Below are 15,511 nucleotides of genomic sequence, written 5' to 3' on the forward strand. Positions count from 1 at the left end.
GGATGGAACCTAGGTAGGTAATTTGATCTTTTCGTGTGATAATATTGTCACCCACTCTAACCAAGAAGCCATCTGCCTTGCTGAGTTTACTATTTGATCCGAAGAGAATGGATTCAGTTTTTCCCAGGTGTGTGTGTGTGTGTGTGTGTGTGTGTGTGTGTGTGTGTGTGTGTGTGTGTAAAAGCACACCACACGTGCGTGCGTGCGTGCGTATAAATTGTCAGATTATTGAATGAGGTTATTCTATGCAACATAAGCAAATACAAGAGTGACATGCTGTGTAGTTTCAGGCAGAACTCCAGATTTTGGTACAAGAGCGGTCAAATGGTCCTGGATTAATTTTTGAGCCCCAAAGCTGTTGCTGTGCTGTGTGTGTCGATGCAGGGGTTTTCCATGGACTTATTATAGTACGTGCATGCGTGCGTGCATGGGGTGCCGTGGGGTAGAACCTCAGATTTGGAAAGGTGGGTGTGTGTGGCTTCAACTGCCAGTGGGGCCCCTGGCTGGTTGGGTGTGGCTGGCTGGGAAGACCCATTTGTCTGCATGTATTTTTAGGGCGGGCAAAGTTCAATGGGTAAGATACCTCCCTGGGGTGTGGTATGGCAGAGGAAGTAACAGGTCTGAATTGTTCTGTATTTGGGTCCAGTGGTGTCCTTACGATTGAGCCTTCATGTCTGTTAAAGATATTATACAATAAACAATAAAGTAAATCAAAACAAAATCACTCCATTATCCCTGTGATGCCAAACACTGGGAAACTATTTCCCGTTCACTGTTGCTATACCCGTGGCCGAGCAGAGGTCTGTGAGGAGACAAAACGTATCCTCTGGGAGTAGATCAGGTCTGTCACATACAGCCCCAGGTTAACAAATGAGAACACCGCCACCACTACCTTACTATCCCATGGGCACTTGCCTCTGGGACACGACGACGGTCGCCATGGAGAGCCGTATTTGGGGTCAAAGCAGAACACTGTCCAGATCACGGATGCGCTGAGGTAGAGCAAAACAGCCAGGAGGGTATAGACCACCACGAAGCGCTCAAACGGCAGGAAACGCACAGCCGTGGTCTTGCCGCATACAGTGAGGACGACCACCAACGTGGTCAGAGCGAAGCAGAGGGCATAGACGACGACGCAGAAGATTGTGGCAGCAAAGCGGTGATACTCGCTCCCGTTGGCCAACGCTCCGAAGATGATGCAGGCCACGAAGCCTTGGACCACTTTGAGGAGGCCGGAGACTGTGGCCATGTAGCCCACTACCGTATGGCCCGGTCTGGCTCGGGACAGGACCACCTCAGCTCCGTAGGCCAGGGAGCCGGCGATGGAGCAGACACTGACAGCGATGCGGAAGTCTCTGACCTCACAACCCGCATAAGGGCATTCGGTGCGGACAAAGTAGAGTGGATAGACCACAGAGGCTGTCACATACCTGCGGTTGAAGACAGAGAAGTAAGTATTGGAGTAAGTGGATGGGAAAGAAGTCGTTGTTTAACCAGACATTTCATGTGTAAACGGTCTATAGAGTCTATAGACTATCATGCCCCCCCTATTTTAATATACCATATATTTTATGTCATTACAATGATAGAGTTTTACTTGATTTCACAGCCTGGTGACTGTTGCTGAACCCTATACCACATTGACAAATGAGGTAAGAGTTATAACTGGAGCAGTGTTGGATAGTAGCATTAAGCCTTTTTTCCTCCAGTATCTGTACTTTATTTGAAAATGTGTGGTTTTGGATATTGACTTTCACTTCACTACATGCCAAAAAAGATATTTATCTTTATTGGAAAGCACAGGATAAAAACTGTTACAATTCCAACACTTATGAAGTGCTTCCAATATTTTCCTTTTTTCAAGAACAAACCATCGTGTCAAAGGTCATGTCTCACCTAGACACAGGATCTGACAGATTTTGAGACAGATTTTGACAAGATTCAATTCATCACCAGAGCAAGCAGACAAGGCTCTATTATCTCAATGGTAAAACAAATGTCAGCACATCCATAGGAGACCGGGTTCTATCTATCAAATCCGGGGTAGAAGAGGACATTTTCACTTGTAGTTGAGTAATACCTGACCAGGATTATCTACAGTATACACTTCAGCGGTCCCCAAACATATTTGTCCGTGCACCTCCTGTTACCTCCTGACCTATAGCTGACGCTAAGTCTCGTTGTATTTGGCGGAAGATGATACATTTTTTAATATGATTATGGCAAATAATCACAGAATGTCACTGCACTGAGAGACATGCAACTGATGTATACTCCCGCAGCTGCTATAGACATCTCCTTACAACAGTGGTTTACTGGTTTGTGCTAACTAACACCATAAAACCGCCATTACCCTTTTCATGTCACAAGGGGTGCACGCACCACAGTTTGGGAACCCCTGGATCAGGTATACTTTGACTGAATTACTGGGGTTGAGCACTTTGTCCATGACTGACCGGAGCAATACTTACATGAGCGTCGCCAGGGCAGCGAAGGCCACAGTCAGGTTGTCCCAGGATACCCGCAGGCAGCTGTAGAGACGAGTGGCATCCAAGAAGAACACCAGGGTCGTCACAGCAAAGCAGAGACACCATACCGCCATGCAGAACACACCATATGATCCGCTGTAGCCAGCACTGTGAGTCACCATGGCAACAACTGCACAGCCCAAAGCTAATTGAGAGAGGCGAGCAGCACCAAGAGGCGAACAAACCGCGCTCTTGTTGAGATACGGACCTCCCTGTGAGTCCATGGTCTTGCAAGTCTGTACCTCGAGAGGGAACTCCCACAGATAGCCCAGATGGTTAACCTCAGGGGGCAATGTAAGTTACAGAAATCCAATTTCAGGCCGGTTCCAAGACTCACTGGTAGTAAAAGATTGAGTTGAGTCCAGGCGTTGTAATTTGGAAATTTGACTTGAGTCCTTGCTTTCTGTAGCATGTAAGTTTATCTATTATACTTGTGGCCACATACATCTCAAGAGGCAATAGTTATGTTAACAAAATTAAAAAATCTTTAGGATCTTTCTGAAGTGCTCTTTTTCTTGTTTTGGAGGTTTTGGACAACGTTTTACACCTGATCATGTGTCCAATCTACAGATACATGTTTCTCAATTATTATTCATCTGAAAAGTCAATTCTCAGTTGTACTGTTGGGTCTCTGAAGCATGTGGTGCCCTGGAGCAGTGTTGGACAGTACTGTATATCTGGATGCTCAGTGTTGGGACCGTGTGAGTAGTACTGTATGTGTGTGGCTGTTGTAAGTAAGCTCAGCATATGGCTGTCGCCCCAGTGTTGCCCTCTTCTGTCTACACTGTGTTTTCTGCTATTCTATTTCTGTGTGGGTGAGTCAGAGCATGTCACAAACAAAATATGTCAAAAACACAGTTGACGACATGGGGGGGAAAACTCTCCTGGATGCACACACACATATGCGAGCTGTGTGAGTGGACACTATAATCTATGTACAGTATAATCACACAGTAACTTCTGAACTTAGATACCACGCTGACTCATCCCTTTGGATCAAAGAATACAAAGTAAATATCTAATCTCAGCATATGATTACCATTCAAGACAGGTTGACATTCACAGTATCTTTTGATAAACAAAACAAAAAAATCACCTTCAAAGAATTCCCCCTGTGATGATATGTTGTCCAGACTGTTAAATTGCAAGATCACTGAAGTCACATATAACCAAAACACAGCCCTTGACCTCTTCTATGTACAATATGGATATAATCCACTCCATTCCTTAGACAAGATAGATCCTGATTAGTGTTGGCGTGCTCACTACTCCGTTCTTCTATCACTCTATCTGGTAGAGTCAACTATATAGGCATGCCATTCTCACTGACACACTGAACCACGAGGCCATGTGGCGGCTTGAAGTAGCTCTCCAAATGCCATTTCTGCCATCCCCCCCCCCCCCTCCCCTCTCTCTCTCTCGGAGGAATGTGTGTGTGTGTGTGTGTGTGTGTGTGTGTGTGTGGGGGGGGGGGGGGGGGGGGGGGGCAGGGGGGATCAAGATCAAATATGCAGACATGTGCATACCTAAGACCGTAAGGAATGGGATGAGAATCTAACCTAACCCACTTCACATAGAGTTTACATTGCTTTATATTACATTACAGGGGGTGTCCTCTGCCAGGCAAAGGTACCAGCTCACATCGCCAAACAAAGCCAATGTAGCAGAACTGAGATATACATTATGAAAACCGAGAGCAGGAGGGCGATGTGGTCCTCAACCGGGTCTGAGGTTGTTTTTGTTTTTTTATAAAGTATATTTATTGGTTTTAACAAATTTAAGGACAACAAACAGACATTACACAACAATAACATAATAACAAACAACAAAAGAAAAGAAAAACAGCTCAGGCACAACACTATTGGGTCTGAGGTTGTTTGAAGTGTGTGTGGGGGATTTGGTGCCCTGCTGGGCTGTATATAGCCTACACAGGGGAGGATTTTGCATTGCGTGAACGTTCAACCTATCTGAGAAAAACAGCAGCAAGTTGATACAGCATACAGGGACTTGATTCCCCAGCCCGGTGGATTTCTGAATGCATGTCACTTCCTCCCCTGTTTCCTGTCAATGTCCTGTAAGTAAGTAATGTAATCACCCATCATAATGGTATATGTATAGCTCCAGGCTGTGCCTGTGAAGTTGAAAGTGGAAAGTATTCTTTCTCATGCAAATCATTTATCTCTCTCTCTCTCTCACTTTTTTTTTTTTTTTTTACGGTTATGGCATTCTTTATGGGTTTTTTCTATACGCAAATTATGCTGACTGACATTTAATTTGGTTTTCATCTCGTTTTACCATGCACTTGCAAAAAATAAAAGGTTCTGAATATTAACCTATATTTGGTTGGTTGTTTAAAGTTACATTTAAGAACATAGACCAAACAATAAATATGGGAAAGGGAAATGTCATGTGTTATTGAATTGTGTTTGACAAATGGCTGCTTTTTATTTAACTACCTATAGCCTACCTGTTTAAACTTGAACATATTGAATATCAGATCTGGGTCAATCCGTTTTTGTATTGACCTGTACCTTCGTTTGAAATGTACCCATACTAAATGTAAATAAACATTTCAATCAATCAATCAAACCCCGGGCCCTTGACTTAATAGATCAACTTGTCCCTGGGCCCTAACATTACATGGGCCAAGTTAACCACAGGATTCTGTTGCTCCTGGTTGCAATAAAGGTGAGTAGCCTACAAACGGAGCATTTATCACATAGGGCCTACCACAGTCGGTATCCGGAGAACTCGCCAGTTTACCAACTCGATTTAGTGCATTTTAGTTTTACTTCACCTTAAATTGCAATGAATTGAGAGAGCGAGAATAGTTGTTTAGAGTTAACGAGAAAGTAGGAACGCTAAAAGTACAGCTAAAGTACAGAAACAATGTAATTCATTATAGTAAACATAAACAATTCCTGAAATGGTAGGCCTACTTATCATTGGTATTCACATACTCACCTTTTTATCACCATGATATCGCTGACCATTTAATTGCACAAAGTAGGCTAATTTGACTTTGGAAATGAACTATAACATCTGTGAGTTTTACATATGAAGACGGCATGCTAGCATAACGATGAAGAATCTTATCTGCGGCGAGTTGGTAAACTGGCGAGTTCTCCGGCATCACAATTGAAAAACTATAATGGAGAATGCGGGCATCGATCCCGCTACTTCTCGCATGCTAAGCGAGCGCTCTACCATTTGAGCTAATTCCCCAGTGAAAGACTTCACCACTAGCTTCAAACTTATCTTGGAGCCATCTACAGGTGACCGCTACAACCACCAGAGGTCAGTACAGCTCTACAAACTATAAACTGATATCTTATTTCTTGCGTATGCTCTGAACATGCACTGCTTTCTGTGTTTCTCTCCCTTCTCCAGGTGTCCTAAATATCAGGTCCAGCTCTTCAGTGATCATTGCTCAACTCTATCATTGGTCCGCCAATAATGATAATAATCATCTCCATTTCCCTTCCAATAAAAGCACCTTTATACTAGCAATCAGCCCCTCTCTCCTCTCCCTTCCACCATGTCAGACAGAGACAGCTCTGGTTGTGTAGGCTACAGACTTTATGTCAAATTCAGGCCTGCTTTATGTGTCTCAGCCTTCACTATATTGTTTCTGTCCTACAATAAATACGTTTCTTTCAGTGAAACTAGGTAAGAGCTGGGCTGCCGGGGTACTCTTAGTTTCTGTTAAAAACATTAGGTTAGGTGTGAGTGCCAACCTCTATATTTTTGCTTGTTTGTTAGTGTAGCAGGTTTTGGTTCTGTCTAGTTATTTACATTTTTCAGCTGACAGTAGAGTTTTGGTTTTATGGTATTTTAATTTGGCACTCACCAGTTTGTTTCCCTGCCTTTGTTCAGAAACATGTTAAAATAAACTTGAGTTAATTTCATCCATCAGTTTCCTCCATTCTTTCACTGGATAATGGATATGTTATACCCGGATATGTTATACCCGGGTGAGCAGTATGGGTTAGCGCCCCAGCCTGTGTCCGCAGTGAGGAGGAAGCCCAAAAAACCCACGTGAGGCCTTTTGGACGGCCATGTTTTAAAGTGAGTCAAAGTGTTTTCAGTGAGGGAGTCACATTTTGAGTCACAATTGCCTCAAATAATTTACAGTATAAAATAAAATAAAATACCGACATTTCTTTAAATACAAAAGAAAAAATCATTAAACCACACAAATTACTAGTATTTCACAACCACCACTGACAACCATACAGCCCTATTCCTTGTGTAGAATATTGGTCTTAGTAATGGAGATGAATATACACAACACTCAATTAAAAAAAATGTAGGCCTATCTCATGAAATTGTTATGTGACCAACATTTCATGTTTTTAATGCCACAATAAAAGATTAGCTCTTAATGGAGAGAGTGATGTTCATGTTCATTGCCACTGCTTCTATATGAATGGAAAAACAAATGATTCACTCACATATAAAAAGTAACACAAATAATGGTTCTATTTAAGTTCTTTACAGTCTGACGTCAAACTCAGACTCCAAACTCAGTCTCCGAACAACCGGATGTGGTTGTTCAATATAGAACATCTCCTTATTGACGGGGGGAGGTGTGCCAGGAGGGCTCCCCACGCCAGAGTCTGGGCTTGGGTCTGGAATGGGCAGGTGTCCAGATGTGTACTTCTTCTCTGTCTGCTTTAGAGCAGGAGCCTTGCGTTTGATTCCTGTGCCATGCTGTCGTGCATTCCCGTGGCCGTCCCCCCTTGGCTTGAAGCGTTTGAGCTTGACCGTGTCTTTGGCTTTGCGGGTGCAGGGCAGCAAGACGGCCACATCCTTGCGGAACTTGGAGCTCAGGCCAAAATAGATGAGAGGGTTGTAGAAGCTGGCGGACTTGGCAAAGAGGCGGGTGAAGATACTGGTGAGACTGGGCACGTGGAAGCCCCAGGCGGACCATATGGAGACCACAGCATATGGCGACCATGCCAGGATAAAGGCAGTGCAGATCACTATGGACACCTGAAGGGAAAGGGAACAGAATTCAGTAAATGGGTCCTGGGCCACTTTTGCGTGCCGTCATCCTGCAGCCAATCCAGTAGGCCACTGGTTCTCAACGTATAGGTCAGGAGACCACCTCTGAGAGACTAGTGTACAATGGGTTATCTGTGGAACCCCAATCTACTCTCAAATCTGCCATGGTCCATTTGGACCCCTGGTACCTGTACCGACGTTGAGAACCAGTGCATTAGCCCATTCTGACCTGAGATCAGATTCATGCGAGGTTTCCGCCGGACACACACTGGTCTGATGAACCCATTCTTTTTTTTTTTTTTTTTTTTTTTTTTGCGGCTTACGCCTTTTATTGATTTTTTAAGGGACAGATAGTAGGCTGACAGGAAACGGGAGAGAGATGGGGGGATGACATGCGGTAAAGGCCGTGTCGGGTCCGGGAGTCGAACCCGCGGCACACCGCGACTGGATCACCAGTCCGGTGCCCAGACCGTTACGCTACGGCCTGGGCCTGATGAACCCATTCTGACCTGAGATCAGATTCTAAAAATGTCAGTCGCTCTTCGATTTTTCAAAAATAGCAGACCTACAAGCTCGTATCGCGCCACTCGGTGGCGCGATATGAGCTTGTAGATCTGCTATTTTTAAATAGCTAAAGCATAACATGATGCCGACACCAAAATGGGTGCCCGGTCAGAATGGGTTAGTAGGCTACTCACTATTGTGACATCTCTCTCAATCTTTCTCTGCCTGTCCGTCAGGTCGCCCTCTGAAGACAAGGCGTTACCCCTCTTCACTGTGTTGATGATGGATATGTAACAGAAGAGCATGACTAGCACAGGGATGAAGAAACAGCTGATCAGGATGGAGATAATGTAGGACTTGTAGATGGTGGAATAGCTGGCTTTAGCCCAGTCAATTTCACATGTTCCATAGCCACGATCTAAAGAGAAAACACACAAAAAGGGCATGGAGGTATACACACACCAATTTACTGTTAGATCTGTTAACTGTTAACGATTTTTCTTAAAGGGAGTGAACGTTTTTTATAGTAAAATACTGTACACAGGGATACCAATTCTATACAAAATACAAATACTACAAAGATAACTTATAGTGTTCCAGTTCCAATTTTGTCTGCTATTTCTATTTGTTTCATCACTTCCAGTTCCACTGCATCCTGTATTAGTTCTCTCTCCTGATTGGATACAATTGGTATCCTGACCTGAAAATCTATTTTTTGTTGAATAAGAGCTGAATAAGAGACCCCTATTTAATTTAGAGCTATTTAACGCTTATGTTAAAAAAAAGATCACCTTTTAATGTCATTTTAAAACAAAACGTCATCTAAATTACATAAAAGTAAACTAAACTGAACTGAGCTGAGCAGAAGTTGAGGGAAAACTGGTTGAATGGGTGGTTTCCTACCTGTGTAACTGCCCCAGCCCACCAGGGGTGCCACTGACCAGAACACAGCTCCTAGCCAAATCAACACCAGGCAGATGACAATGGTAGTATTGGTGATGAGGTGAGCTAGCAAACAAAACAACATTTTTTTTTAAATTATCTCATTTGATTTGAATGTATCCAACGCAGTTGATATGAAAGGCTATCTATTCTCCATTGCCGGACCATTCTGGCACGTGTATAGGCTACCATTTGACAAAAAATACTTTCTAAAATACTTCTTTTATAAAGAAAGAAGACATATTATTAACCTCAAGTATAAATTAGCCATCATTTCTCACTAAATTAGCCATCCTTTCTCACTATCTATACTAGTCAGTATAGATAATCAGTTCAAAAACGGGAAAAAACAAACAAACCCTGAAACAACTATGAAATCAATCAGAAAATATGAAAAACATTAAAACAGTTCTCCCAAAAGCATCAATAAAAGGTAGTCCTTCCAGCAAATTCAGTGCTTAAGAAAGTGAATTGCATGGCTGGGAGGTGCCTACCTCTGTTGGGATGACATCCTTTGATGTATCTGGTGACACTGATGATGGTCAATGTGTTAATGCTGCTCAGGCCAAATACCAAAGTGAAGAAACCATCCACCTGGTAAGGACAGCAACAAGTACAGTCACATTACAATACACTATCTTATTTATTTTGATTTTATTTATTTATATAGCACCTTTCTAGGCATGAGTCACACAGTGCTGCACAGGAATAATAACAAGAAAGTGACATGATCTATCATAATAAACGTAATAAACAAGAAATAACCAAAAATTTAACAAATCAAGATAACACAAGATCAGTAAAAGGCAGGGAAAAACAAAAACAGTTTATAGGAATGCTTTTTGAAACAAATGGGTTTTTAATAGTGATTTAAAACGTGTGAGGGAGTCAGTGAGGCAAATTAATTGTGGAAGCTCATTCCAGAGCTTTGGTGCTCGGAAGGCGAAGGCCCGATCACCCTTCAATCAATCTGATTAACATTAACAGTAAATGTTAATCTGCAAAGGGAAAAAAACTGTGATACATTTTGTATTCTATGCATTTACAGTGACTTTAAAAGGTTTCTTTCAAGACCAGAGTAATAATTGTTCAAATCACACTGTCTAAATTGAAATAAATCACAGAATTAGCTGTAGATTCTGTTTTAACCCTTTCCCTGTCCACAAGAGTATACAGTATGTGAAGAAGAAGGAAATGTCCGCACACAATATACTGTTCTCCCTTTTTTATTTTAACCAACAAGCCAGTGTAGGTCTTCATCAGGTTCTGATGAAGCCCTACTGTATGTGGGCAAAACATTCAAGATTGTTGGTTAAAATAAAAAAAGATGGGAGAGCAGTATAACGTGCAGAAATGTCCTTCTTCTTCACTTGATTATCTTTTGGATCCAGTTTTTAAGGAACTGTGGGGATCCTATACCTTTTTTCAAGTATGTACTATATTTACTCTACAAGTCCATGTCAATATGGCTCTGTCAAAAATATGTGACTCTACTGGCTCACAGACTGATACTGTTGAATTGGAAACAAGCACAGGTTCCCACACACACTACACTTATGAAAGATGTTATGCACTACTTGCAATTGGAAAAGATAAAGTTTGAATTGAGAGGGAGTGAAGATAGATTTTACCAGACATGGCAACCCTTCATTGACCATTTCAATAGGTGCACGCTAACCCCTCCTACACAATAGATAACATATTAGAAAATTGGAAAGAAAAAAAAAGGAACTGAGTATTATATCTTTATTTTATTTTTTCTCATTTAAAAAGAAATGTCTGCAATTCAGTTAATTTACAACAACGTGTTGGGAAAGTTTGAGAGCAAGAGTGTCTGTCCTGTTGTCGTTGTTTTGTTTGTCTGTTCACATTTGTCATTGTTTAACTGTTTTTTGTTTTTTCTTGTTTATCACATTTATATATCTTTTTTATTATGTATTGTATGTGGAATTTACATTACCTGTCATTATCTTTCATTTTATATAACTGAATAACTCATTATCATTGTCAAGGATATTCTGAAATTGTCATATACAAAAAATGCCTAATAAAAACAGTATTAAAAAAATATATATGGCTCTGTCATTAACACGAACGCCTTTATGTTAGCTGCAGATGCTCTGGAAGATAATTCTGATTGCAATAAGTCATTTAGACGAAATGGTCAACATGGTTGACAGTATCTACTGTAACAGTGAAGTCAAGCTTCCTGATGACCAAGGAGCTTATGTTAAGTCATGTGGTTGATCCTATTACCTGGAGTTTATCTGTCTACACACCCACAAAGTTTTCATTCACACCTTTATCTAATGATCTTTGACAAACAATATACTGCCATACTGGTAAGTTCAACTATAAGATCTGTCTGGGACTAGTGTTTTATAAATGTTGTATGAACAAGACTTGATCGATCGATCAATCAATCAATAAATCAATCAATCGCGACATACTTGCGCGCTCTGCTTGCGCAAGTAATAACCTATCTACAAGCCCACAACACATTGCGATGCATTGTGAGCTTGTAGATCTGCTATTTTTGAAAATAATATACACCTGTAATAAAATGCCCAAAATAGGGGAGCCAGTTTTAAAGTGATTCATGAATGTATGGTTGCAGAATGTAAACAAGTGTCTGTGTGAAATTAAAGGGGGTGGCAATTACCATCCCCTGGAATCCCAAATGATGCCCCTGATCCATACATGAATATACAAATTCAATTCATGTTGACGTAATTACGCGGCACAGACAGAGATATGTCACTGGAACTCTAATCTCTGGTTGTCTCATACAAATAATAAACTGATTTAACACTGTTTGTGCTGCCATTTGGGTGTATGGAAAAAAAAAGATATGCCATTTTGGCAGAAATATAGAATCATAGAATCATTATTATTTTGTGTTTTCAAATAATTAACCCATTCTGAACGGGCACCCATTTTGGTGTCAGCATCATGTTATGCTTTAGCTATTTAAAAATAGCAGATCTACAAGCTCATATCGCGCCACCGAGTGGCGCGATACGAGCTTGTAGGTCTGCTATTTTTGAAAAATCGAAGAGCGACTGACATTTTTAGAATCTGATCTCAGGTCAGAATGGGTTAATCAGACCAGTGTGTGTCCGGCGGAAACCTCGTATGAATCTGATCTCAGGTCAGAATGGGTTAAAGCGAACTTACATTGGGTGTTGCAATGGGTCTGGTCCACAAGATTCGATACACCACCAAGATAACCATGTACCTGTCTAAATACGAACGAAGTCCACAACACTTTTGTTGAGGGAGTTCAACAAACTGCCAAAATGTGCAACCCAGATTCGGCACAAACAAGGGACTAAATTATTTTCGCTCCTATGCCACCAAAATGAAGAACGCCCTACCAGCAGTCATTAAGACATGCAAATCCCTTGACTCCTTCAAAACCGCTCTAAAAGGGAACCTACGGACGGCTGCAATTCAAAACTGGCCCCCTGTAAAATCCAAATTCCCCACCCACCCCTTTTCCCCCTCACTGTATATGTTCTTTTTCCTTTTTTACCTCACTCTGATGATTATTTCCTGTTTTTGGCTATATAGAAGTGTATATTTGTAGATTTTGTACGTCTCTAAATGTTATGATGAATTGAACATGGTGGAACCTATTGTAAACAACTGTAATGCTTTATGGTGTCGTCCACAGTTAACAGTTTTGTATTGAGTTGTGCTTGAAATTTACTGTAATTCTCCAATCTGTTAATACATACTTCAATCAATCAAACAAGCTCACAATCTTCCCAATGAATGAACAGCACAGTAGTAGAGGTTATGGGAGCATCCTGCAAATCGTTCAGCCCAGTGTTCCTACCTGGCACGTCCAAATGGAGGAGATCAGAAAGCCGTTGTCCTTAAAGAGGTTGAAGATCTCGATGATTCCACGGGAGTAGCCGAACACAGAGATGCTAGCGTCAGAGATGGCCAGGTTAAAGGTCAGATAGTCAGTGGGCTGCAGGGTCGATCGCTGCTTGATCAGAACAAAGAGTACAATGCTGTTGCCGAACCATGACAGCCATCCTGATGAGGAAACAGTGTTACAGAGTAACAGGGGCATGAGCTTGTAGATCTGCTATTTTAATACTTATATTTTTATTTTACTCAAACTTTTGAATTCTTACTTCTTAACTAGAGAGGGTGGAGCTATAGGCTAATCCCCCACATATTATGTTAACACTTTAACCCTAATTTATAGCCTACTTCGGCCATTCAACAATATCCAATCTACAAGCTCTTAACATTTTATTTTTTTCCCTTTTTGCTATGTCACGCCTTCTGAGCTTGTAGGAAGAAAATATATGTTTGCCTATATATATATATAGTCTTGACATGACCAAAATAGGGACAGCAGAGCAGGGTTAATGTAGTTACATCCAAGATTAGTCAACTGGGCACATTGAAAAATACGATCAGCATGCTCTCATTTTGACTCCCCCAAGAGTGCAGGGCCTTGGTGGTGGTCTGTACTCTACTGACTGAGTGCATTCTTGTTTGGATATAGAATGACATTGTACGCAACATCCATTGAACTTTATAACTCAAATGAAAGGCCAAATGGGTCATTATTTAGTTTACATTTATTAAATAGGCCTTCTCACATAGCAGTTTTCAAAAAACATATAAGCTAGTATATGTGAGCACTGTGAGAACCAGCCAAATAAGTGAGCACATGCAGGGGATACATTTAAAAGCATAACTCTCCATTTAAAAGTGAGGCAGTAGGCTAGCAGGCAAATCATGTCACGAATGAAGATCTCTGAAGTCTGGACGTGAATCCAATCATTGAGGTAAGCTTGGAGGAGATTTGTCCTGCACCACTAATAGAATCAAATCCCACTAAACCACCACCACAACACTGTAAGAACTAGTTACAAGACAAGTATAGGGTCAGTAATATATTACTCGTCGTCCATTAACAAGTGCAAGTGGGCTAATAACTTTCAATGCATTCACGTGTCTGCAACCACAAGGCTCATCTGTGTGACTTTATACTGTAGGCCTAAATACAACCTGGAAATTATGGCAACATAGTGTGAATGAATGAATTCATTAATTAATGAGCGAAGGAATGAACGAACGTCTATGCTTTATAAAAATCTTTTATCAACAATTCACCAGTCAAAAGCACGTGGTTACGGATCTAAAAAGTGCGAAGAATACGTAATTTATACCCACCTAACACCAACAGATAAACTCCTATGATTGTTTCTCCTTGTTCGGACAGGGGTGGATCCCTGCTGAAATCCCTTGTTAAACTGTTATTCCGCCACTGTGAGTTGACAGATTCGAAGGGACCTGTGAATGACATATCGTATAGACCTCACAACCCGCCCGACATGAATGAAGCCGAGCTCTGGGGCGTCGTTCCGCCAAGAAGACGTCCAGAAGCCACACCGAGTCCAACCGTCCAAGTTTCTTCACGGCAAATGCCGTCTACAGTGCTGTCAGTCCGACTCCGAGGCGTGAGTGACGCGACCACTCTAATCCAACTACACAGCTGGTGATAGGCTGTATTATAGCACTGCAGAAAGGTCAAGTGCACGTGCTGGCACAATAGTAGATAGCCTACAATAGTAGTAATCGGCTACAAAAGAAAAACAACACAACTAACCAACTCAAAGTTCAAACTAAAGTCTGAACAAACCTATACAACTTGCGTACTTTCAGCACCATGGACAGTGGGTAACAAGAAGACTCACCCCGGTGCGTGCCCGTCTTTCCTCCCGGAATTTTCCCCAGTGAGGGGGATAACTTTGTAATATGCTATTGGCTGTTTGTATTCTTTTTGGAAAAATATAAAAAGATACTCCTGTGGAAAGGCTATATTATATTACTTATATTGACCCCCCTCAAATGGTACCTCGTCAGATAATCCTATAACAACTTCTGTGAACAGACTTCACTGTAGTAGCTTTTCATAAATTATATTTGTACTTAGGCTGTCTGCTGTCATGAAAGTTTATAGTTAGAGATATTCAAAATCCAGCCGTCTGATGTCCAGCCTCTCCTACCCCTCACTGGGAGGCCAATTAATGGCCCTGGCGAAGAAGTTGAGATTTTACTTGTGCGATATTCAGATAATCTTCAAACGATTGTTATAATTCGAACTTCGAAGTGGTATATATTCCGTGAAGTTTATATTTTCATTGGGTGTACAAGTCATGTTTTTAATATGCCTTTATCAAAATGATATAGAGAGATGGTATAGGGTAGTGCCCAAGCCCTTACGCCATGCAGCCTATATACACAACTGCATGGTCTGATTCTTCGATCTTCGTTCTTAAGAACTGTATCTGTAAATGGTAGGTGACTTTAAAGTTGATGAAATCGAAACTTCATCAGTAGTCTAAGTTGATTAATGGCTGAAAAGTAGCACCCTACTATTTATTTTAGATTATTAAAAGCTTCAAGTCATTCATACAAGCCTACATTTAAAGGACCACTTTTCAACCTATCTTCATATAATAGGTCCTCTAAGAATCATAACATGGCACGATTTCTTT

General features: G+C 41.4%; 2 protein-coding genes across 2 annotated transcripts; both read right to left on the reverse strand.

The window, feature by feature from the left end:
• Positions 1 to 390: 390 nt before the first annotated feature.
• LOC310858837 (myeloid-associated differentiation marker-like protein 2) lies at positions 391 to 2,752 on the reverse strand (the record flags this gene model as incomplete). Its single annotated transcript, XM_083765125.1, has 2 exons — positions 391 to 1,430; positions 2,472 to 2,752. The coding sequence occupies 2 exons, from the start codon at positions 2,750 to 2,752 to the stop codon at positions 779 to 781; spliced, it is 933 nt and encodes a 310-aa protein (XP_083621251.1). The 3' UTR covers positions 391 to 778.
• A 3,835-nt stretch (positions 2,753 to 6,587) lies between these two features.
• On the reverse strand, positions 6,588 to 14,329 carry LOC310858504 (visual pigment-like receptor peropsin). The gene is made up of 6 exons (XM_083764638.1): positions 14,184 to 14,329; positions 12,823 to 13,028; positions 9,476 to 9,575; positions 8,943 to 9,047; positions 8,234 to 8,457; positions 6,588 to 7,523 (listed from the first exon to the last, which is right to left on the reverse strand). Exons 1-6 carry the CDS (start codon positions 14,314 to 14,316, stop codon positions 7,023 to 7,025), a joined length of 1,269 nt encoding a protein of 422 aa, XP_083620764.1. The 5' UTR covers positions 14,317 to 14,329; the 3' UTR covers positions 6,588 to 7,022.
• Positions 14,330 to 15,511: the final 1,182 nt, after the last annotated feature.

The sequence above is a fragment of the Protomyctophum parallelum genome, assembly GCF_964188405.1.
Source record: "Protomyctophum parallelum genome assembly, chromosome: 5".
Classification (NCBI taxonomy): Eukaryota; Metazoa; Chordata; class Actinopteri; order Myctophiformes; family Myctophidae; genus Protomyctophum; species Protomyctophum parallelum.

What these genes read in the sequence shown, in the direction of transcription:
- LOC310858504 (XM_083764638.1), bottom strand. Translation starts at nt 14,316, where the DNA reads ATGTCATTCACAGGTCCCTTCGAATCTGTCAACTCACAGTGGCGGAAT. An exon ending in AGTTTATCTGTTGGTGTTAG is followed by an intron (nt 13,029 to 14,183) that starts GTGGGTATAAAT and finishes TTTCCTCATCAG; the next exon opens with GATGGCTGTCATGGTTCGGC. An exon ending in AGGATGTCATCCCAACAGAG is followed by an intron (nt 9,048 to 9,475) that starts GTAGGCACCTCC and finishes TTTGTTTGCTAG; the next exon opens with CTCACCTCATCACCAATACT.